The sequence below is a fragment of the Thunnus albacares genome, chromosome 5, assembly GCF_914725855.1.
Source record: "Thunnus albacares chromosome 5, fThuAlb1.1, whole genome shotgun sequence".
Taxonomy (NCBI): domain Eukaryota; kingdom Metazoa; phylum Chordata; class Actinopteri; order Scombriformes; family Scombridae; genus Thunnus; species Thunnus albacares.
The window spans coordinates 3,864,773-3,888,672 of record NC_058110.1 but is presented as its reverse complement, the minus strand read 5'-3'; the positions used below and the strand labels follow the sequence as shown (position 1 = coordinate 3,888,672).

Genomic DNA, 23,900 nt, shown 5'->3' with positions numbered 1-23,900 from the left:
ACAGTTCTGTTTTCACCGTGTGGCAAACGGTGGGAAATCAAGCGCTCCCGAGGAGAAGAAGCGCTGTTCATGAAATGTCCTGCGGGTGGCGCTAAAGCACCATGAAGCAATAAAGCTAAAGCACGGGTTCACAAATTTTCAAGTCAGTTTTCAAACAACAGGCAGGTGTCCAAGATAACGTTGAAACAGGTTTTTCTTGCTGCTGTCATTCCTCCCTACGGAAGCCGAGAACGGCCGTGTTTGCAATTATTCTTTTATGTAGTTATGTCGAGATAACAAAGCTCGTATTCTGGTGATAGCAAGTTCATTACTCGGGATAACCACTTCTAGAGATTATGGGATAATTAAGGAGAACTCGAAAATGAATGAGTGATCACTGTCATGATTCATCCCTAATTCATCATAGATTTTATAAAAGTAGTAAGGGCTAAGGGTATATTCATACACTGAGACAGTTTTTGGTAAATAACCGTTATTAAATAAAATATGACGGAAAACATAAAACAGATGACAACAGTGAGTTTACCTTATTTTGCCTTTTTCAGGACATCTCGCCCCGAATCCTTACATATAAAGTTGCCCAGCAGATGTCGCAATTTTGACTATCAAATGCTTCGAAACAGTGAACCACTGTTTCTCCCATCACTAATGCTGGTGTAGCACCCCTGATCTCTGATAAGAAATTATAAGCAATAAGAGTAAACTATCTTTTGTTTTCTCCTGATAACGGGTTGATTATCTCGTTATCTCGAGATAACAAGTCTCGTTTTCTCGAGATAGGCGTTAAAAAAATTATTGCAAGCACGGCCTAACTCTTGTTCATACTGACTTCATAATGCCTGTAAGTGACGGGGCCAAAATTCACAGTCCTCTTCTGTACAAAAATGTATTTACCTGAAGCTGAAGCTGAAGTTTATCTGAAGCTAATAGGAAGTTTCAGCCGTCCAAATTAATTAAATCAAAGATATCTTTCAGTGTTAGTCTTTTTAATGCCAAAGTTCCTCTTTTTGTTACTATACTTTCACCACAGCTCAACAGGGAAACACTGTCCGAGGAAACACAAAGAGAGAATTTGATGCCAAAAAGGCTGTAAATGTGTCAGATATCTACTTGATGTGACTACTCAGACTGATGAAGCCTCATATAAACTTCAGATACTTTTAAATGTATTTTTGCACACAAGGAAAACCTCTTTCAGTGTTCATATGGACACCTGACTGTTGTTTTAAGACACACTTAAAAAAATTGTGAACCTGTCCTTTAAATCAACCACTGTTTATATAGTATTGTTATCCAGGTTTGTGTCTTTTGACATCAAGTGCAGTAATATTAACACCAGACAGTGAAGATTGCTACATATTAGTTTATTTTATCCAGCTCCTCCAAATCAGCAATTACAGGTGTACATCTATTTATTCATACATATCTTCAGTTGAATCTTAAAACATCTTCATTATGTGATAAAAATGTACATCATATATAGCATCAATATGAAAATACTGACAATCTTCATTACAAATCTATACCATAGGATTTATCTGGCAAGCAAAAGTCGTTGCTCGATCACTTATAAAAACAAAAAAAAAATTCGGACTCAAAAGGAAAACATGAAGCCTGTTTTGAGGTTTTGCTGATAAAACCGTTTCTCTCCCACAAAATTATAATTCACAGTATGGAAAAAAAAATAACAAGTGTCATGCCTTGCACAGGTTTTCCTGTTGCTTTAGCCAGAACAACAAAAATCACCTACTTAAATCATCTCTAATGGGCAATAACATCTATCATGAGATTTATGACAAAAACAACAATCATGAATAAACAAAAACATATCAGTTATAAAAATAAAGTAATAAAATGTGTACAAAGAAAGAAAATATGCGGACGCATGATTAGAGAATAAATAACACAATGTTGCCGTGGTTACAATCCCAGTGTCCTGTGGTACAGTTAGAGAAAAAGAAAATAAATTAACATTGATTTCTAAAATGCTTCCATTCAGATTACCATTCATTACTGGGTTTAATGCAGGGAATAAAAAAAGAAGACAGAGTCCCACCAGTACCTGCTGTACCATAAAAAGGCCAAAAAAAAAAGACAGTACCTCATACATATACAGTAGCTTGAAACACAATAGTGGACGCTCATACACCAGCTGTGGGTTGAAGTCGTTTCCAGTCATAGATATTCACCGTCTGATAGGCTCATCACATATTCAAACGATAAGCAGAACAATTAGTGTGATGGTGATCTATATGAATATACTGTGTGTTTCATCACAAGTGCACAGAGGCTCAAATGAAGCCAATAAACTATGAGAGTGTCTGTGAATGTGTGTCAACCGTGTTTTAATGAGTGAGCAAAAGTCGCTTTTAACAGAAGGGCAAATGCTGAAAATCAATAAAAGAAATAATAGACCATCTGCTCTCACTTCAGGGAGGCAGTTAGCAGCAGCATGTGAGGGTAATGGATATACAGTCTACCTCCAATAAATGTTACCATCCAAGGACTAAAACGGTGCCAGAATTACTTCTTTCACACACATTTCTGAGTCATTTCATCATCAAATTAATTGAGGTTAAGTGCAATTTAATACAATTTAAAGCTGCAATAAAAAAAATTACATGATAGTGGATAAACTCCACTACCCAAAATGCAATCAAAAGTCAAATCTTATTTTTATATAGCCCAAAATCACAAATTTGCCTCCAACAGTTGAAACATTTCAGGATTTTGTTGGGACTTTTCAAGGGAAGCAACAGCTTCAGTGGAAATGCAAAATCCAGACAAGAGCCCAGAGACATTGTACATAAGACAGACCAGCCTCACCTTTATCAAATATAGAAACTGAATAGATTTGTGTGGTTTGCGTACCTGCATGTGTGTTTGTTTCAATATGACTCAGTGTGACCACGGCTTACTTGACCTCACAGGTGGGTTTCTCTTACATCGCTGTACGTACCAGCTCACTTCTACGGTCGGTTAGTTTTACTCTCTCAATGTGTTACAGTCCAGCTATTGATGTGCAATTTAGGCCCATAGTCAATATCTACTATTTAGAATACAGTTATTGTGTTACATTCTTTCATAGTGGTGCCATTCATTGAATTTAAGGAGTGAAGATATGAAAAGGACACGGTGCAGAAATACTGGAGAACACTTTTCATATGTGAATGTCTCAGGACACATCCCAGTGAACTCTGGACCCGGCTGGAAAACAACAGAGATGAATATACTGTGCAGCACTGAGATTAGATATTGAGTCGTGGTCCAGAAAGAATGGAGAGAGAGAGAAAAAACAAACAAACAAATGAAATCACATTCACATTTTGTCATTTGTACACATGCAGCAGGGGAAATAGCCCTTGTCATGGAAAGGAGAGGGAGTGCAATATGAAGGAAATATGTGAGGCGAATTCATTCTAACATGTCCCATCGTCCCAGGTAGGATTAGTGACTCGCAGCTTGCCATTGGTCAGATGGAAAGCTGGTCATATAAATCAATTGTGAGATACAAGAAAAAAAAAAAAAAGAATCACAAAGTATTAAAAAATAGAAAGCATATGCCTAATGGTAAAGGGATTTTACAAGAGAGACAAGCTGCTCCCACAAATGATTCAAATCAACCATTCATGATCAGACAATCATTAACACAGCTAAGAACAGTGGTTAAAAGCATCTGAGCCGACGCAAAAAAGACCCAGACTTGTTTTAAAGGTGGTTTCTCCTCTAATAAAAAAAACAGTATTATTGCAGATCTCAGCATTTGGTAGATTATTTCGGTACCGCAACTGTTTACCGGTTGCATGCTGTGGTCACCTGGGGGGGGGGGGGGGGAAGTGGTCAGAGTGTGGTGCAGAGGTGGGGGTGAGATACAAGGCAAAAAAAAAAAACAACTACAGATTGTCAATGAGAGCTCGAGCTAAAATCCTGTTTCAGTGTGTGTGTGTGTGTGTTGTGAGGGAAGAACTCACTCGTTCACTTGTACCTTCATCTATTCATAGGACTGATTAAAAGAATCATCTTCACTCTCTAGTGGAAGCTCATGTTAACAAGAGTTTTTGGAATAAAAACAAGTGCTTCTAATTTTTTAGAAATAAGGTAGAGGGCAGGGGGAGAGAGGTTTTTGTCTAATGACATTTTCTTTCTCTGACGTTTCTGTGGGGGGGGGGGATGTGTCACCGCTATGGCACACGTGCAGGGTCACTGGCATGTAGAAGAGCGAATTCTTGGGTGTTTTACGTGTAAATGTTAGGACGTACAAACATTTTAGTGTCAGTGTTGTTGTTGTGTTGATTTAATATGTACACATATTGTGCTTCTCAGGTACAGTCACTGTATGGATGAACATGTTTGATGGAATGGGATGTGTCTCATCTGGTGGTCCATGACTCCCCCAAGTGTGTGTCAAAGTATTTGAGTCCATTTCAGGTTTCCAGTGTTTAGCGTGTGAACGCCCAAGTCTAGAGGGTTATAACGGTGCCGTCTTCCTCCAGACTCCGCCTCTCCATCGCTCTGTCCGGCGACGGCGTGGTCGACGTAGCGTTGGCGTTACTTAGCGATCCGCTGCTGGCGCTGGCCGGCAGGGTCCCGTTGGCGTTGATGGAGATGGAGGACGTGGATGTGGTGGCAGCTCGGAGGTTGAGGTGCGGCTCGTAGCGAGGCAGCGAGGGCATGCTGTAGTTGGAGGGGGCGCGTCTGATGGGCTCGGCGTCGCCTCCCGCCTCGATCACCAGGTCCTCGTCGTCCTCGTCGCTCTCCAGCTCCCCGACGGGGAAGTTCTGGATGATGTGCGACGGCATGGAGGCTGCCGCGCCGACCGTACTCTGCGATGAGTAGCCGTAGTAGCTCGCACCACTGTCCGATGAGCGCCCTGAGCTACCGGACGCCGCACCCCCTCCTCCGCCGCGAACAACATTGTTCCGCTGGTTGGCAGGCTTGACGGTGATGATGAGGTTGTGGCTGTTGGCGATCATCATGTCCGTCACCTGGTCCAGAGATTTCCCAGCCACCTCGATACCGTTCACCTCCAGCACCTCATCGTTTACCGCCAGCAGGCCGGTGCTCTCCGCCAGCCCGCCGGGAACCATCCGAGAGATGAATATGCCCGGGACCTTCTCCAGGCCCTGCGGTGTGACCCGCACGCTGGAGCCGTCTCGGATGTAGAAGCCCAACGGCTTCTCCTGGCCGTGCTTGTACAGGCGCACACGTCGATGTGTCTCAGGCAGGATGTCCACATCAATGATGGAGGAGACGGGGCGGAAGTCCCTCGGGAGACTGATGATAACTGGCGGTTTTTTCCTGTTGGTGTCAGGCCGCAGAAGAACTGCCGAAAGCACCGTGTTTTTCTTCCTGGTCAGAGAGTCGGTACCAAACGTTGAATAATCAGCTTCCTCTGCAAAATAAAAAGGAAGTAGAGAAAGAGAAGCAGAGAAGAGGAAGGCGTGACAGGGAGACAAAATGGGGAAAGGGTGGCAGAAAGAAGGGGAAGAAAGAAACAACACGTGTTATCAAATGCTGGTTAATTTTCCATTAATATCATGCTGGGGTTCATTTTATATCAAGTCGTTATTCAGGCTGACATTCTGTTGCATCATGTACTATCAGGAGAATGAACAATACTTTGCAATGGAACAGCTCTCAGCCGGAGGCATCCCTGCAGGGTGTCTGTGCTGAACACACACACACACACACACACACACGACGCTGATCACCAGAACTCCCCTCAGGTTGGACTGATGTAAAATGCCACACCAGCCAGGCACTCAAGTCCAATTCTTAGTCCTTCATCAGCGCTCTCTGACATGCTGCCACCCACAAATTAGCCTACATATGCTGCATACAGCCTTGCAGGTGCATATGGCGAGTTAGAGATGCTGTATTATAGATTTAATGAACATATGGTTGCTGTCACAGATTGTTCATTCTCAGAAAAAAAAAAGGCCAATGAAGACCTTACTGCTAAATGAAACCAACTGCCTTTAAAGGAATAGCTTGACATCGGAGAAATACGCTTATTCGCTTTCTTGCGGAGAGTTAGACGTGAATATTGATGAGCTAGTAGACAGTTAGCTTAGTCTAGCAAAAGACTAGAAACAAATAAGTGTGTTTCCCCAAATATCAAACTATTCCATTTAAAGATCTCTATTTCAGATGAGAAATAAAGTCGAGTTGACATGTAACAAACATTTGAACTAAGAATATTATGGCCACATTTTAGCTGCATGAGTCAAAGGGATGCACACTGCCCTTTGTTATGTAGATTGTGTTCTTTACACTGTTACACTGTGTGAACACTAGACCGAGGGCTGGGCAGGTAAGAGGGGGGAAAACCTGGAACTTTGCTCTTTAATAGTTAACCAGTGAAATACAAGAAGCTAAATATTAACATCTGTGGGACATTCGTTCTATTTTTGCCAGTATCCAGCCTGTTTTTGTCTATTTCTGTTCTTATTTTTGACAACTTTCTATTGAATAAGTCTTCAACTTTTTCACCTTTTCCATATTTTGCTGTTTTCAAAGCACTTCAAACTCTTCTGTTCTTGGATGAAAGTGCTCTATAAATAAAGCTCTGGCAATCTTACAATGAATACTTCTCCTCTCGCTATTTGTCTCTCTCTCTCTTTCTCTCGGTGTGTGTGTGTGTGTGTGTGTGTGTAATCTGGGAAAATATCCACTCAGGTGGCTGATAAAGATTCCAGCTCTCAGGTTCTGACAGGTACGCACCCCACCACTCCCCTCTCCATCCCTACAACCAAAACAAAGGATCAATTGTCCTGAGAAAGAGCGGCGGTGTCGCGTTTCAGTTCCCATGGGGCACCAGTCTAGTGTATACACACTAACTATATCTTTGCCAGCTCTGACCTTACAGGCCAACAACACACAAGGAAAAAATATAGAAACAACAGCTTCACAAGAGTCTGTGAGGTCAAAAAGAAAAAGTTTCATCAAGCTGTTTTCTCTCCATGCCGTGCTCTTTCCATGCACATGAACGCTGTTATAAAAAGGAGCGTTATGCTAAAAAGGGCCGTACAGGTGGATGTTTCAAAGCACTTGCGCACACTGACACGGGGCTTGTTCTTGTGGTGCAGTCATGCATAGACTTCTTTTCATCTAAACCATCCCTCCATCTGCAGCATATGAAAAGGCCAGACCTGACAATAGAGTTATAGTTGAGGAAAGAGAATAGGACGGTCCCTGAGGGCCACTCACTGGCTCACACACGGCAAAGAGATGCAGTTCCCGGCAGCGAACGCTACATGTAAGCATGCAGCTTCCTGATCACAGCGCATGCATGGAAACAACATATGCAAGCATCTGCAGAGCACACACAAGCAGACATTCATTTAAAACACACACACATACATATGTATTAGGTTTATCTGTGGTTAGAGATGAGGCTTGTGCCCTAATGAACAGGAGCACAGAGAAACTCAATCCTCTGGAAACTCATAGCTACATTATAGCTCGTTAGAGCACAGAAGCCAAGCTCTCACTTTAATTGGCTACAAAGGCCTATAGGCAAGTCACAATATAAATATTCACGCTCTTCCTCGTTTGTTGAAGTACAAATGGCCTTCTTTTATTTCCACTTTTCAAATTTAGGGCTCAAGAATAAGCAGCTGAGATGAATTGATCGTTCAATAGATGACATATTAGACCAGTGATCTTAAAAAGTTAGTTCATATTTAGGATGGTCCTGAGACACAAACGTTCATGTGAGGCCTGCTGCACATGAAATATAGTAGCAAAATAGAACATGAACCTGCTGTATACTGGTACTGTATATGATGTATGCTCATACAGTGTGACTGCTATATAAACAAGCCTCAATAACAGTCACAAAAAATGTAAATAATTCTAAAATCTGTTCAATCTAATTTATTTATTTTGATCAGTTATTGCCGTTTATATTTAACATTGTAATATTGATGCTTATAGCATCTGTAATAAGACACAATGATGTGCACACACACACCAAGTGTTTGACCACTGTTGCAGTGTGAAAATATCAAAGCACCATCAGTGGTCTGTAAATTAAACCAATGGTGTAATAATCACAGCTGCTTGTGGTCCATAATAGTGAATGACCAACAACCAGCTACCAGGCTTTAGAACAATATCGGTTACTCATTAATGTCAACATTTTAGGACAGGTTTAGCACTTTTTCACCACACAAACATGCCAACAGGACAGAAACATCTCAAACTGAGCCACTAAAAAAAGTTACCTGGCTAATGGTTGAAGCTACAGGAAGCTAATGTCTAATTGATTGGGGCCTATGAGACGTAATACTACATCCCACTCTTCCGGCAGTTGTGAGGTTATTTGGTGTCTGCTGTTGTGTGGGTTTGCATATGTAGCACATATAATATATATATAACATATATCACTTTTAATCCCTCACTGCTCAGTAAACACATGAAGCATGACTGGCGTATGCTGTGGCTACAAAGCGTAGATGTATGCAGCTGGTTCAACTAATGATTGAAACAATCAGAGGTCAACTGAGGAAAGAAGATAGAAAAGTTTTATAATGCCAAGATTTGAGAACTAACAATTTATGGACCAATTTGCAACAAATCAATTCCAATATGACATGTCAGTGTGCTCTTACACAACAGCTTTTCCGTTAATTATACTTTTTCTTCGCAAAAAGGTGAAATTCTTCACAATTCCTTATAGACATACTATGCAGGATTTTCCTAAACAACAATGTATAGACTCATACAAAAATAATCCCTCTCAATCATCACTTACGACCCACTAGAAGTGTGTGGCGGTGTTTGTATCTACAGAGACCCTCTGCCTGTATTTTCTTATTATTATTTTGCTGTGTTTGGAACATTTCTGGACGTCAACCTCTGGGCAGTGGGTGTGTAGCCCCCAGCCAATAACAGCACGCAGGGTGTACACCAACCAACAAATCCTGCATAGTACGCCTTTAAGTTCCCTCAAAATGACCCATGGCCCACATGTCCATTAAGGGGGGACCCTAGGAGCCCCCTGGCCAGATGGTTGCTGCACATGCCACGTGGCTGCAGCGTCCCTGGTTCAGTTCCAGCCAAGGACCTTTGTTGCATGTCACTTCACCTTGTACTGAACGATAAAAGGAAGAAAATGCCACCGATTGCCTGTCAAACTTCCTATTCTGGCATTTATAATCGTAACAGTGGCAGATTTACCACTCAAGTATTTCTCTTATTCCAGCGTCAATTTGCCGGATTAAATCAAATCTGCTAGCAACAGTTGCCATCAGCTCTAATAAGCTAACGTTAGCTCCATGAGTTGGTTAAGAAACACTCTTTCCGGCTAACTTTTTTATGCGTCCAGCAGAGCCGTTATAAACTGAGAACCCTTTGAAAGGCTTGTGAATATACACTTGAAGGCTACATGCATGATATTGTGCTAAAAGGCTAAAGCTGCACATCTCTGGCAATATCTTCACCAGTTGATGATTCATGAAGAAGACACATTTCTTGTGTATTGCAGTATAGAGCTAGTTGCTCCTATTATTATAAGTATGATGAGGAAAATGTGAGTCTTTCTGAAGTGTAAAGTTCCCCCACAGGGCTGCTGACATTTCCCTCGGCTGGAAAGGGTTTAAAATGCTTCTTGGCCTTGGAAGGATCTGAGTTAGGCTACTACTGTAGGTAGAAAGCTGCCAAGCAGGACATGCTAATGTTTGCATATTTGCGCAAACAAAACACACCGTTTAATCTATTTCTGACAGCTTTGCTCTTCTATTATTTGATGTTGAGAAGGCTGAAAAAAGAAACACCACCCTCCAAACTCTTGAGATAGAATCTCTCTTACTGCAGCTCTATGCACACTTTCTTGGCACGTTGACAAAGCTTGACAGGCCTGCAGAGCAAAGTCATGGTTACTAAACTATGATTGGACAAACTCTGTTCGGGGCAGAGGTTTAGCGAACAGTCAATTTATTAGACATCGACTGTACTAAACATCCTGTGAAAACAGTTGAATAATCTCTTCAGTGGCTCTAAGGGAGCTTTGTCTTCTATGAAGACGTCGTAGTGATGTCATCAGGGTTATCTAGCTTGGGCTTGGAGACTATACATTTTTACAGAAAGCAAACTGGGAATGTGGAATTTGAAAGACAAGCACAGAGGGTCCAACAAAAACATGTTATTTGTTGCATTATGGGGAATGTAGGATCCCATGGTGTATGCTTGAGCCATACTAGAGACTATAAGTCAGGATATCTCTGCCTCTGCTTGTTTTATTTGGACCTTTTCTGTTTTAATCTGTCTCTTGTGAGCGTCCTTACTTAATGGAAGTGCATTTCTAAATGACTGGAGACCCCTTTAACCACTGATACAGATTCTGTATCTACATCACCAAACCAAACACTAGCTCTGTTGGTTATCTTTTCCAAAGCTGCTCATCTCCTCAGATGACAACCAATATTAAAAGACACACCTGCAGTATATCGAAATCAGTGTTCAGGCATGATTCACAAACCCTGAATAAAAACATAATCCCCTGCCCAACACTTGCCATGGCTCTGCACAGGTTAGGTATTCCAACTATGCAGTTACTTCTTTGATTTCTCACACTTTGAATGGAGTCAGTGAGGAGCGAAAAAAGCGAAGCAATGGAGGAGAAAATGACAACCCAACATACACCAACACATGTGAGGACAAACACACAGTAATGCTTCAGTCATTCCTCTCTCTAGTATATAACCAACACACACATACACACACAGGGTGAACAACTAATGCATCTCCTTCACGACATTGACTTCACTCTAAGACAATTCCGCCTAAGGAGAGGAAACCACTTGAGCAAACCGGTAAGCATCGGTCGAACACGTCATCTCTCTCAGTGCTCTATTCTTCACACTCTCCGGGTGCATCATGCTCCAACTCTGGACTCTGGCTTTTAAAAAGAGCCGATGCTAATGGCTCAGAATAAGTGGGATGTGCGGGCAAAGCTATTGACACCATTATCTCTGTCGGTGACACTTCCTGTTTGCTTCTGCCAAAAACGTGAAGTATGCTTTTTACACATCAACGTCTTTTACAATCAACACTAATATACTTCCTTCTATCACGCCACTCATGCACACACCTGCTCCAGCACTCATTAACAGAGGATTATTCATAGTCCTCTACTACACCCACTTCTTCAGTAACCACTACACCCTAAAAATTACACTGATACAGGATGACGAAGCTCCGGCTTTCCTTGTAACAATGATCCCTGACGACAAACGATGACTCCAACAATCCATTACTTCCTGGTACTTGTCCTGGGCGCTGTGTCAGTGAAACCTGATACTGTGTGCAGGTGACACAACACGATCAGGAACGAGCTACATGACAGTCATCAGCACTAACACTATCACTACTACTTCTAGTGTTACTAACACTACTGTATCCATATTTATATTCCAGCTGCTCTAAAAAGGATACAATGAATGTAAAAAGTAGAAAAATCTTGAATTGTATGGTCACAAAATTTAAAGGGACAGTAACTCAGCATTGCTGTAGCTATTACTAGGCCCTTATAATTACAGCTACAGGGATAACAGTGACTGATTAGTGAGTATTATGAACTAGGTCAGAAAAATTAATCACTGGAGAAAATCTAATAATATACTGTACAGATGCATAAGTGCTGACCCCGCTAAAAGCCATTTATTTTTAATATAGTATATATAATATAATAATTGCTGTCCATGAAACCAGTCTACAGTATCCAAACATAGAACGTCTCCAGAGTCTGAGTAAGAAACAAAGAGAAAGACATGAAGTTGAAGGTTGTGGTGTTCTGGAAATAGTCAGGTTTACTGATGACAAGTCCACCACACAGTCTGTGCCACGGTGTTCCTGACACAGAACGATACAAGGAGGAGGAGGAGGAGGAGGAGGAGGAGGAGGAGGAGGAGGGGGAATGAGTGTGTGTCAATGTGAACTTGTGTAGATGAGAAAAACCAGGGGTGGTGTAAAACAAAAGACAAGAAACAGGCAGGAAAAGACGGGAATACAGCAAATACGGACAGAGTAGAGAGAGAGAGAGAGAGAGAGAGAGAGAGAGAAGAAGAAAGGAAAAGAGAGGAGGAGGTGATAAAAAAACTTTCAAACGAGTAAATTCCCGGAGGGTTACTATTCCTGGTGTGGTGAGCATACCTCCCTGGCACAGCCCAGATAAAAGCGCCTTAATGCTGCTGATAAGAGAGGGGGAAAGAAATGGAGGGGGGGGGGGGGGGGGGGTCAAAGGGAGAGCGTTGAGCGGAAAGGACGGAATAGGGACAGCGAGAAAACAGAGAACAGTGTACTGATAGGAGGCGTTTGGGAAAGATAGATGCTGCGGTGTAGAGACCTGCAGAGGTGTGAGGCAGAGCAAAAGACCGAGCCTTGATGTGTGATGCAGCTGACAATTTGAAGAACTGCTTATTAAATCCATAATTCAGAAGACTCTGGTCATGAACATTAAGCCTGCTTCTAGGGCTCCTCATATACCTCATCTCACTCATGAATTCTCTATCTCGCTCATCAGTCCTGCTTTATTACCCTGTCTCGACGGCAGCTATTCATCAAATTATACAGAAACTAAAATCTACACTGTAGTTTCATGTCGCTGCATGCAAACAATGAACACAGCTCACTACTGGACTTGATTTGTATATTTTATTTGTCTACACTCATGTACAGTACTTTCCTGTGTGCGTGTTTGCATCTCCTCACTGCGGTATGAAGCAATTCCATCAATTCCTTTTTGTGCTGACACAGACACCTCTCTCCTTCCTGTAATACCTCCTCTCCTCACCCTCCCATTTTTCTCCCCTGTGCCCTTCACTCAATCTGTCACTTGGGTCCATCTCTCAGCAGGAGCCTTTTTTTGTCTGTCCCTCTTGGTCTTGCGGTCTTTCCTCTTTTGGCCTCCGATATCCTTCTGTTTTTGCTCCCGGGCTAAACTGTCTGTCCTCTCTCTCTCTCTCTCTCTCCTGCGATTTTTCAAAGCACAGCTGCTACAACAGGTTTATCAAGCACAGGACTCGGCGTTAAGACAACACATGTAGCACGTGGTTTGGAAATAAGGGTTTGTCTGGGACAGGAATGGTAAAACAAGTACAGATCTGATGAGGGAGTCATGCAGCTAAGAGTCAGCATGGGACATGTGCACTGGACCGGTAGTGGACGGACTATGGCTGGTGCTTGAACTCGGCATGTCTCTCGGCGTAGCCATGGGAACAGAGCTGGGAGCAGGGATGTGCCTGGGGCTGAGGCTAGCTTTGAGCTTGGGACAGGGTGGGGTAGGGGAACGGGGCAGGTCACTTGGGGATGTAGGTTTCAGTACCAGGTTACAAGAAGGAGGATGAGTCTGGGGTGGGGTGGATAGATCTGGGTCTGATAAGCGGAGCATTCTACGCAGCCCTGCTACATGTAGCCTCCAGGAGGAGGAGGAGGAAGAGGAAGGACTAGACGTTGGGGAGGACGGGGGAGAACAAGGGAGGGAGGAGCAACCGCGTGGGTTGGGGGAGCCCAAGTCTAGCCTCACGAGTCTGTCACTCATGCGTCTGAATAGGGACTTTACTGGGGATGGACGGGCAGGGGGACTCTGTGCTTCTGGCTCTGTCCTGCCTTCAGCATTTGACCCTGGAAGACAACACAGCCAACCTGCAGTTAGATCTGGACATTGAGGCGTATTTCACATTGCCAAGGTGAACTTTTAGTCCACTGCACTAAAGCTCGAGGCACCAAAAGCTTTTATAGAATGACAAGAGTTGAAAGAAAAACGCACCAGTGCATCACAGAACACATTTTGACATGTCAAATTAAGAAAAAGCACAAGTGTAAAAATTAATGACGCCTGAATTCCATTGAGCTGCGTCACTTTCAGGCTCCTGCTGTTGTGTATGCTGGCTCACTGTCACACTGTCGTAAATGACTGGGACGTCTGAATAGAACAGAGCTATTGTTAATGTTATTAGTAACACCTGCGCTTTTCCATCTATGACGAGTCAAAACGTCTGCTGTCAAAAGGGCTTATCAGTGTTTATTTAATCTGGCAGGGCAGTGTCAGGAGATTAAGTCGAATTGTTTAGCTTAAATTAGCCTGACGAACCTTGTGTTGATCATTCACTTGAAGCCTCAAATTCATTACTTCAAATCTGCACTTTATTGTTTCCAAGACAAACAGTCAGGAGACTTTTAACCTTGACAGTAACTCTTTACTGAGAGTCCCTCTATGTAGCATTCACAAGCTGTATAGAAACATTAAATACATGCTAAGAACACACTATAATGTTGTTGTAGGCAGATAGAAGGACATTGTTAAGTGTTCATTCATAATGTGCAGCATGTTGTCAACAATCTACATTAATTAAAACTTACAACTACATTACAGTGTGTTATAAACCATTGATTGACTGTTCATATAATGCTTAGAAATGCTAAATTTAAAGTATTACCAAATTAACAATTTACTATAGTTTCATGAAGTTGTAAAGACTGAATGTATGGCTAAGGAGTAAATACACTCGGTACTAACAGTAGTTACGTAAAGGCAAACAGTGTTTGGGAGCGGCGTGTCAAAGCCTGCTGACTATGGTGCATTGCTAGCCAGGGTAAATACGTTGGAATGGCATGCTGGAAGAAACTCACAGATAAGCGTATCAGTTATCATGTTTCATATCGATATCGCTGGAACACCGAGCCCAACAGACAGAAAGAATGTGTTTTAATTACAACACCCAGCAAGACACGCATCAGTCTGCTAGCAAAGCCAAAATAAAAGATAGGCCCGGTGTACGGATCACACAGGTGGTGATAAGAAACATGAAATATTCATGTGTTTATACAATGACTACATGCTCTTCTTTATGTGAGGGGAAAAATCCATCTGTGGTCTTGTGGAACACTTTCAAAAACCAGTGACATGAACTGAAATGGTTTAATACAAGGCTCTTTGTTTGTGACGGTATTGGAGGGGAGGGGGGGGGGGGGGGTTCTCCAACAGCAGCAATATACTAGCAAACATTTATGACATGTCTTTTGAGTATCCAGCTGACAAAGTTCAACAGTCTCCGTTACAGCACATCACACCTGACCTGAAACTATCTGTGTACACTCCTTCCTTCCTTCCTGTTGTCCAAAGTACAGCTCGCTCTCTACCGTTCCCTCTCTCCATCCCACCCACCATCCTTCTTCTTTTTCAGTTTAACCGTTCAACCGTTATAGTCTGTAGTGGTCAAGAGTCCACTTTCTTTTTTTCCTCCCACTCACTTTGCCAGTTTGCACCCTCTCTTTCACCTCTCCCTTTCTCTCTGTCTGTCCAAAAAGTGTTGTTTCTTTCTCATCCAGTCTCTGTTTTTCTTTTTTTTTTTTCTCCTCCTGTTTTCTTCCCTCCCTCTATCCATTCATCTTTCCTAACCGACTCTGAGCTGAGAATTTCTGACAGACTTTATAACAGAGAGCCTGGACTCCTACCATCTCCTCCCCCCTCCACCCTTCTATCCGAGCCACCCTCCCTACATCTTCTCGCAGCGAGTCCAGCCAGGTTTGGAGGGGTAACGAGTGATGTTTCAGCTTGCCAGGCTGTGCTCTCTCTCTCTTATTTTAAAAATGTTCTGTGCTTTCTTTCCATCTTTCTCTGCCGTTCACTCTCTCTTCCTCTTGTCCGTGTATCCCCGTTGTTGATCGAGCCGGGCTCTGTAGCGGAGGGTCCGGTCTGAGCTGCTGTCTTGTCTAATCTATCCAGCAGACGTGATCAGAGGCTGGCCACATTCCATGCAAAATGCCCCCCCCCCCCTCATCTCTCTCTCCCTCTCTTTCACTCTCTCTTCATTTCTTTCTCTCTCTCTCCCACCCTCCCCAGCTAGGGCCTCACTCTGCATTCCTCCCTCACTAATACTATTCCCACTATCCTCCTCTCTCTCTCTCTCTCTCTCTCTCTCTCTCTCTCTCTCCTCTTGTTGCATTCCTATCACACTTACATGACTCCCTCTCCTTTCCCCGCATCTCTAATTACACGCCTTGCCTAAACAATGCCTTATACATTACTCCCTCTTTAATACTGTTTACTCTCTCTCTCTCCCTCTCTCTCATCCTTCCATCTCTCTTATTAGGCCTAAGATATGTTCATCCTCGATGCATTCCTCCTCCGGTGGAATCGCTCCCTCACTCATTACATTCAGCATCCCAGGGAATAATTCATGCTCTGTGGAAAACTTGAGAATCAGAGGAGGGGAGGCTGATTTCTATTGTTTTCACTGATCACGCTCCTTATCTTCTCTCTTGGGGGAAAATGACATCCATAACACCTGCCAGCACTACTCCCTCTAAATCCTTTCATCTCAAGCCCAACAGATAAATCTCTCTTTTTTCTTACATGTTGTGTCTTCTTCACATATTCTAACTTTTTATTCTTTGTCTCTTTAATTCAAACCTTTTTTTTTTTTTCCTTCCTCGTTTCATCTGCCTCTCTGTATCTGTCAGACAAGTCATCACGCTCACATTCTCACCTACGCTGTCTCTCCCTTTCGTTACATTTGCTCAGTCTTACCATTGCTGCGGTTATCCTGTGCTTACTTTGCAGGGTGGGTAGACTTTGTCTGTGTTGTACTTTCAACACTGCACATTTCCTTTTCTCTGACTGGATGACTCATGCGCTGGTTACTAATTTCTAAAAGGCAGTCCCTGTTGGGATATGCAAATACAAGCATTCCTGTCCCTCTCCATCTACCTTACTGGTGACTGAAACTGCGTACACAACATCACCAAACAAACCCACGCCCTGAGAGAGAATGAAAAGCTACCTACCACCACCACCGCATGCATGACAACCTGGAAACACTGTGTATGTGTGTGTGTGTGTACAATTGCAAAGAATGTTCTGGATGACTGATACAGGCGAACACGGTGACTTTCAAACCCAGGAGAATCTCTTCTGACAGCCATGTTTACAGCCAATCAAACATAAACCTGGGTGTGAATCACAAACCACACCTGAGGTGCAATAATCGTCATTTTCTCTCCAATCAAAGTCCACATTCATGACTGATTATATCACATTGTTTTTATGAGCGACAACACAACCCTGCTGAGTTCTTGTGATCCAATAAAAATCTGTTGCCATGTACGATGTCATATACAAATAGAAGATGATTTATGAAGCACCCAAATCAAACACCGCACGGGGAGAGCATCTAAAAACAGCTGATCGCTAATATGAGGATGATGAGAAAAAAAAGATTTTACAGACAATCTAATGTCAACATAAATCAACAGACAGTTTTGTCATCAACAGCTGATAGTTGTTCTCTGTTTACACTGAGCTTAGCAAAGTGTGGCCCAGGAAACGGCTCCTAACATCTTTCATCTGTCAGTGAACGCTAATGTACTTCCTGGATTGGATATCATTCACAACTTATTGATTTTTTCTAGTGTGTCTGACACATACACTGCTCAAAGTATGCATGAGAATATCAGACACATCCACATGTCAGATGAAGTTGTAGTTTTAAGTCTGAATGCTAGCAGCACTGCTCCCAGCATGCTTTGCAGCTCCCCATCAGCCTTAAAAAGAGACTCCAGTGCTGTTAATCCACCTATAAGCTGGCCTCTCTTCAGTGTTGCCGTGACAACAAGTAAACAGTGGACACCTCGCTGCCAGCTCGATAGTCATCGACACATTGTTCACAGATGTGGGGGCGGGGGTGAAGGGGATGCCCGGTGCACAGTGCTATTGGTGTGTGTGTGTGTGTGTTGAAGCAGTTTTCCGGTAGTCACTATCTGACGCGCGTCACAAACACTCAAACACAAACACCCCGTTTTTCTGCAGTGACTGGTCACAGCGATGTAGCGTTGATGCAGAGACAACAACAATGTGGGCCTTATTCAACAAGCAGACCACAACAATACAGCAACAGACACTCACAGCCTCACATCCATCCATATGTGATGGTACACGGTACCTTAGTCATCTGTGGCTCGTCTTACTATCTTTGTCTGCCAGGACAGATCACCACAATGGAAATGAAATATCTTTTAACTGTATTGTGTTAACCTCAGCATTTTAAATGAATATGTATTTGTTGCAGTGTTTGACATTTTTATATATATTTGTTTCGATATGTCAAATAAATCTAATCAAAGTCCAACCGTCTGCACAACACTGTGAATGAAGCAAACCCACAGAGCACTGAGCCTGAAATAAAAATAGCCTATATTTAGTCTTCCAGACATATAAAATGCAGTGCTAAAAATAACCTCACATGACACTAGACACTCTTTCTTCTAACACACACACACACACACACACATCAAGTCAAGTGAAAATGTCTTTTGTAAACCTTTACTGGAGGCTGAAGATCCAGACACATTTCCCAGATATACATGTATTACAGTTTCACTGAATTATTCCTGCAGGCTGAGGAAGAACAAACATTGGCCCACACTGCCACCATGTCTGAAGTCCTGCTCTTATGCAATAACAACCATTCACATCACATCTAACCACTGACCATCTCAGACATTTACATAATCGCTCAGTTCCGGTCTCAAAGCGGCCTCGTACCATTAGAAGCCAGCTTGTGACGACGCTACAAACTATGCACTGATAGGTTTTAGTGCTCTAACCACAAACTGGTTTAGTGAATTTACTCAGCAGTCAAGAACTTTGTGGTTGTGTAGCACAGGTGTGACCCTCCCACTATAACCTTCCACTATAACCTTCCTCCTGTGCTGCTGATAACATGGAAGAGTTGGGACTTAACTCGCCTTGTCAAAAGAGGGTTTTAACAAAGGAAACGGCCAGGTGTAGGGTCATTAGTGCAGATATCACCATAACAACAAACAAGGTCATGAATGACTCATTATCATTTAAAAGATATGATGACTTTATCATTTACTATACATTCCAATACTTTTAAACAAACAGCCCCGAGCATTCAGTGTTCAAAAGACTCTGGAGTTGGCGTGACATACCTCGCTTGACCCCGACATAGAGAAGCCATTACCTTGCTACAGAGTCATCACTATTACTGCTGTCTGCAGATACATAATGGTGTATAAGCTGCCGATTTGCTGCATCTGCACACCGCAGAGCTTTTTAAGCTTGGACCAACTGCTCCCCACGCTTAGCAGTGAGGTACGAGGGTAAATAAATCAGGAGGGGTGATGGGGTGTGTAGGGGGGTTGTAGCTGCGTAAGTGTGTGTGTCTTCTGAGTTGAGGTAGTGCTTATCTGTGACTGATGTGTGATGCCTGCTTGCCTGTGTTTTCCTGTGTGTGTGTGTGTGTGTGTGTGTGTGTGTGTGTGCGTGAGCAGCAGTGAGCACAGCGTGGGGCTAGTGTCTGGAGCGTGTAATTGAAACACGGTCCCATGCAGCGCAACACAGTGACCCCACTAATCTCCTCCTGACAAAGTGGCTTAGCTTCTATAGGGTCATATGGCACAGCGAGACAGCTTAAACACAACAGAGCGCGCGGCCTGAACTGCCCCGGCCAGCAGACCCCAGGTCCCCCCCCCCCCTGCATTCAACAGGTCAGACTCAGCAACTCATTAGTTAAGATTCCCTTCAAAACCTACAGAAACATTTTTTATATATGCAGCCTGACAGAAAAGGACTAATGCTAATCCCTAAACATGAACAAATGATGACCAAAATGTCTTAGTGCTACAACTAACATCATCCCCCGACCCTGAAAAGATAAGTGATAGCATGTAATAGATAGTGATTACTGGTAACAGCAGTGAGGAAGTAAAGAAGACACACAAGTAGTGAATGTGTTGAACTCGAAAGCCTTATTTCCTAAAACTGACCGTCAACAGTCAGAACCAACCTCCCATCAGCCTGCCGTGCAAAAAAAACAGTGATAAGTACTGAGTGTTTATCAATCTGCTGAGGAATCTGACCATGTTTGGCCATGGTGTTATACTGACTGTCTTTTTTTTTATGGAACATAATTTGAGAGGAGCAAAACAGCAAAAATATGTCAGTTCTTTACAGCTCGTTATCCTTACTTTTTTGTTTTGTCTAGCTCTTGCAGTGAGATAATCTTTATAAAACACACACTGTTTCCCAGCAAGGTCACTGATCTTTAGATATACCAGTCAGAAGTAGGACACCAAAGGACGTGGCTGAGTAGTTTCCTTGCAAATACATAAGCAACATGCAGGCTAAAGTTTCATAACAATACTTAACATAAAAACTTGTTGGACTTTTTGGATTACGTAGACAACATTTAACAGCATATCCTCCTGTTCAACAGCCTATCCCGTATGTCTAAGCTGTACTATTCTCAGCTAACAAACTGGTGGAAACTAGAATGCATTGTTCAAACACATGTTCTCTGCACTTACCTTTCCTCTGCAGGAACAGCCTGAGTAGAGGGCTGGCAGTGGAGATGGCCTTGTGGTAGTTGTCATCGTTGTTGATGGGCAGCAGGTCGCCGTGCACGTCAGCATAGCCCACCAACAACTCCACGTTGGGGATGCGATGCACGTGCTGTAGGAGGCCGTAGAACTCATCGAAGCGGCCCGGCTTCGAACGATCCAGAGAGAACCGACGAAACTCTGCACCAAACTGGTGGTGTGGTACAGTCATAGACAGAAATACACATGTGAGCACTTGTTTGAGGGAGATGGGGAAACTGATTTTAAGAGACAAAGAAACCATCAGATAACTGAGATGCAGTAAAAAGCTTACACCTGCAATGCATGCACACAATATAAAGCAACATCTCCTTAAAAGGGTCTGAGATTTGGGGCTGTGATTGATAAGCATACACTGGTACGGTAGCCTAGATGGATCCAAAACCACTGTAGGCTGTATGTATCTGTCAACCAAGCTAACACACCACATGTGATGAATTATTAATGAAGACTTTGAGATGCCTGTGTATCTCTAAGTTTCTGAGTTTGTGGATGCAGTATGTTCAAGACTGAACAGTGTTGTCTACTCCTGCTGCCTGACAGAATGTTTGGTATGCAGTTGTTGTAGTAAAGACTATGTGTCTTCAGCACAAATGCATCCCCACAAAACACATTGTTGGCTTATGAGTAACATAGTAATCACTGTGGTCTGACTGGATCAATGGCTGCGCATGCCTAATCTGTAGGTAACCGTGTGGCCGAGACTGAGCACAATGTCCCATTGGTGGTGTTGATGAGGAGTACAAAGTGTTGTGGTTACTGTTGCCCAGCACTGACAAAAGATGATCTACAATCCACTGCCAACCTGGACACAAACCATCTTAAACACTGGTGAAAAGCTGAATTATATTAATTATAAGCTGGGAAACAAAACAGACAGTCTGTTTCTGGTAAACATTAGAACATTTAAAATGACCCCAGACTGCTCAGTTTGGGACAGAGCTGAACAAAGTAAAATAATGATCATATGCTTATTTTAGGTAAAGTGGTGGGAAAAACTTATAGAGCTGCAGTGATTAGATTAGTTACTGATAATTAAATTAACCGCCAACTATTCTAATACTCAATTAATTGTTTTGAGTAATTTTTTTAAGGAAAAAAAGTTCCAGCTTATTATATGTGAATATTTTCTGTTTTTTTTAGTCCTCTATGACAATAAATTTAATCTTTGGGTTGTGGACTGTTGGTCAGGACAATATTTGAGGGCGTCACCTCGGGCTTTGGTCTACATTTTTCACCATTTTCTGACATTTTATAGACCAAACAACTAATCGTTTAATCGAGAAGTTAATCGAAATAATCATGTTATTGCAGTAATATAATGTTATATTGTTTTCTTGAAAGGTTATGGTTAAGGTCAACACATACAGTATGTTAAGAGTGTCAACATGTGCAGGTCTAAAAAAAAAAAACTAGTTTTGAGCAGCAACAAGCGCCCTGAAGCTCCATCCCTCAGACTCAAACCTTGAGTCAATATTTGGGACTGAGCAGGGGGAGGAGGCTGTCACAGGTGACACTGGCTCACTGCGGCGTCAGCTGATAATAACCTCCACCTTCAAACTAACGAGCTAGCTGTCAAACTTACCAAATTCACGGTAAACATCACTGTTTTAAACACGGAGAGCCGCCAGACAGCGAGTCACAGCAACAAAACATATGTTGACCAAATGAGTTTTATCTGTTTGTATCTATGTAGGCTAGCTAATTTGTGCGACATCGTAACTTGCTACCAAGCCACTTAACAGGCTAAATTAGCCAGAGTGGCCATCACACGGAGAGGTGAGACTACAAATATAGCAAGTAAACAGGACAAAAAGTTGTCATATGCACCTTGCTCTTCACCTCCACGGCACTCAGTGAACGGTTGCTCGGCACTCGGTGGTTTTTGTTCATGTTTCGCCGCCAAAGCACTCACACACTCGCCCTGCTGCTCCTGCCGCCGCCGCCGCCGCTCTGTATCCAAACTGTACGTGTCCACCAGGTAATGTTACTTTGGAAGTAAAACAGGCTGCACAGGGATTTCTCGACGTCCAGCGTTCTGCGTTGTCTCTCCAAGTACGACAACGGCTGCCAACCAGCCTAGCTCAGCCTGTAAACTTGTCTCCTGTCATACTTGCCGCTGTGTGTCGGACTCTCCACCGCTTCTTCTGCTTCTTCTTCTTCTTCTTCTTCTTCTTCCTCTTCTTCTTCTTCTCTCTCTGCGCCTGTAGAGCTGCCTGGCGACGCGACATTTCATAATAAAAGTCTCAGTCTCTGGTTTTCCCTCACCCTTGACTTCAAAATAAGAGCCCTCTATTTTCCAGTCCCATCAGATTCTGTATGTCAGTGGTTCTCAAAGTGGGGTCCAGGGTCCTTGAAGGGATTCCAGGGGGTTCCCAGCAAAAAGGGGAATAATTTATTTTCACTATAATTCCATCCATAAGTAACACAATGACAGCATGTGTGACTGTTTTGGTCACGGGTTTCATACACTTTGTGTAATAAAAGTAAATAAAAAGCAAAAGCAAAAATATTATCAGATGGGGGTCCATAGTCTAATTTGTGTCAGTTTAGGGGTCCTTGACGTGAAATAATTTGAGAATAAAAAAAAAACAAATTGAATTGAAAGTGAATAAAAAATAAAGTGAAACAAAAAAGGCAAAACTTACAATAAAACTATACAAGAGTAAAACATTTGATTACAATATACTTTTTCTTTCACTGATCTGGATTTCTCTTTTGCAGTCACTTTTTTTCAATTTCACTGCTGAATTTTTGAGTTTCAGTTCTGAATCAACCAATTGGTGGGAGGAAATAATACAGTCATGAGTCATAAGTTGTACCACTGGTTCCAATTTGGACCATTGACCTGTTCCCCCAAAAGTAATTGGCCAATGCAGACGTAACACCTGTCCTCATGAGAGCATTGTGTCAGAACTGAAAAATTTAGAACTGAAAATGTTGTTTTTGAGGTTGTTTCTTTTGTTTCAGTTTATTTTTATTACAGTTTCAATTAAATTGGTTTTGTTTGATTCTTTTGAGATTTTGTTCAATTATTATGACACAAATCTAATCCCGTAATTCTGTGCCCTGACAGGAGCTAACAACTTCGCTCCAAATTGCTGGGTCAATACTAGAACAGGGAACAGGTGAGATAATTAATCTAATATCTCATCTCAGTGGGCTATTTCCATAATTTGTTAAATAAATGCACTACCATCAGTGAAATTATTATAAGCCCTTTCAAGGTCTCCTTTAGGAATTATTCCCTTAACAGTTGATAGTATTACTAAATAAGAAATACCGAAAAGATATGCATCATTTATATGTGACTCACACTTCCATCATAGACTCCCACTTTGTAGCCCACCAGAAACCTCGTAAGTTATTTTCTATGACTGTAAATATCCTAATTGTGTGCCAAAATCTAACAAAAATACACTTGGTTATATTTTACAATGTATAATATCAATTGCATATTGTTTACATGTGATTCAGGGTAAGTGTTTATGGTA

The 23,900-nt window shown here is 42.4% G+C and overlaps 1 protein-coding gene across 1 annotated transcript; it reads right to left on the bottom strand.

Moving 5' to 3' along the window:
* Nucleotides 1-1,345: 1,345 nt before the first annotated feature.
* On the bottom strand, nucleotides 1,346-22,617 carry pard6b (par-6 partitioning defective 6 homolog beta (C. elegans)). Its single transcript, XM_044352847.1, has 3 exons — nucleotides 22,237-22,617; nucleotides 20,335-20,557; nucleotides 1,346-5,392 (listed from the first exon to the last, which is right to left on the bottom strand). The coding sequence occupies exons 1-3, from the start codon at nucleotides 22,297-22,299 to the stop codon at nucleotides 4,461-4,463; spliced, it is 1,218 nt and encodes a 405-aa protein (XP_044208782.1). The 5' UTR covers nucleotides 22,300-22,617; the 3' UTR covers nucleotides 1,346-4,460.
* Between the last annotated feature and the right edge of the window lie 1,283 nt (nucleotides 22,618-23,900).

What these genes read in the sequence shown, in the direction of transcription:
- pard6b (XM_044352847.1), bottom strand. Translation starts at nt 22,299, where the DNA reads ATGAACAAAAACCACCGAGTGCCGAGCAACCGTTCACTGAGTGCCGTG. An exon ending in CCGTGGAGGTGAAGAGCAAG is followed by an intron (nt 20,558 to 22,236) that starts GTGCATATGACA and finishes CCACACCACCAG; the next exon opens with TTTGGTGCAGAGTTTCGTCG. An exon ending in GCTGTTCCTGCAGAGGAAAG is followed by an intron (nt 5,393 to 20,334) that starts GTAAGTGCAGAG and finishes TTTATTTTGCAG; the next exon opens with AGGAAGCTGATTATTCAACG.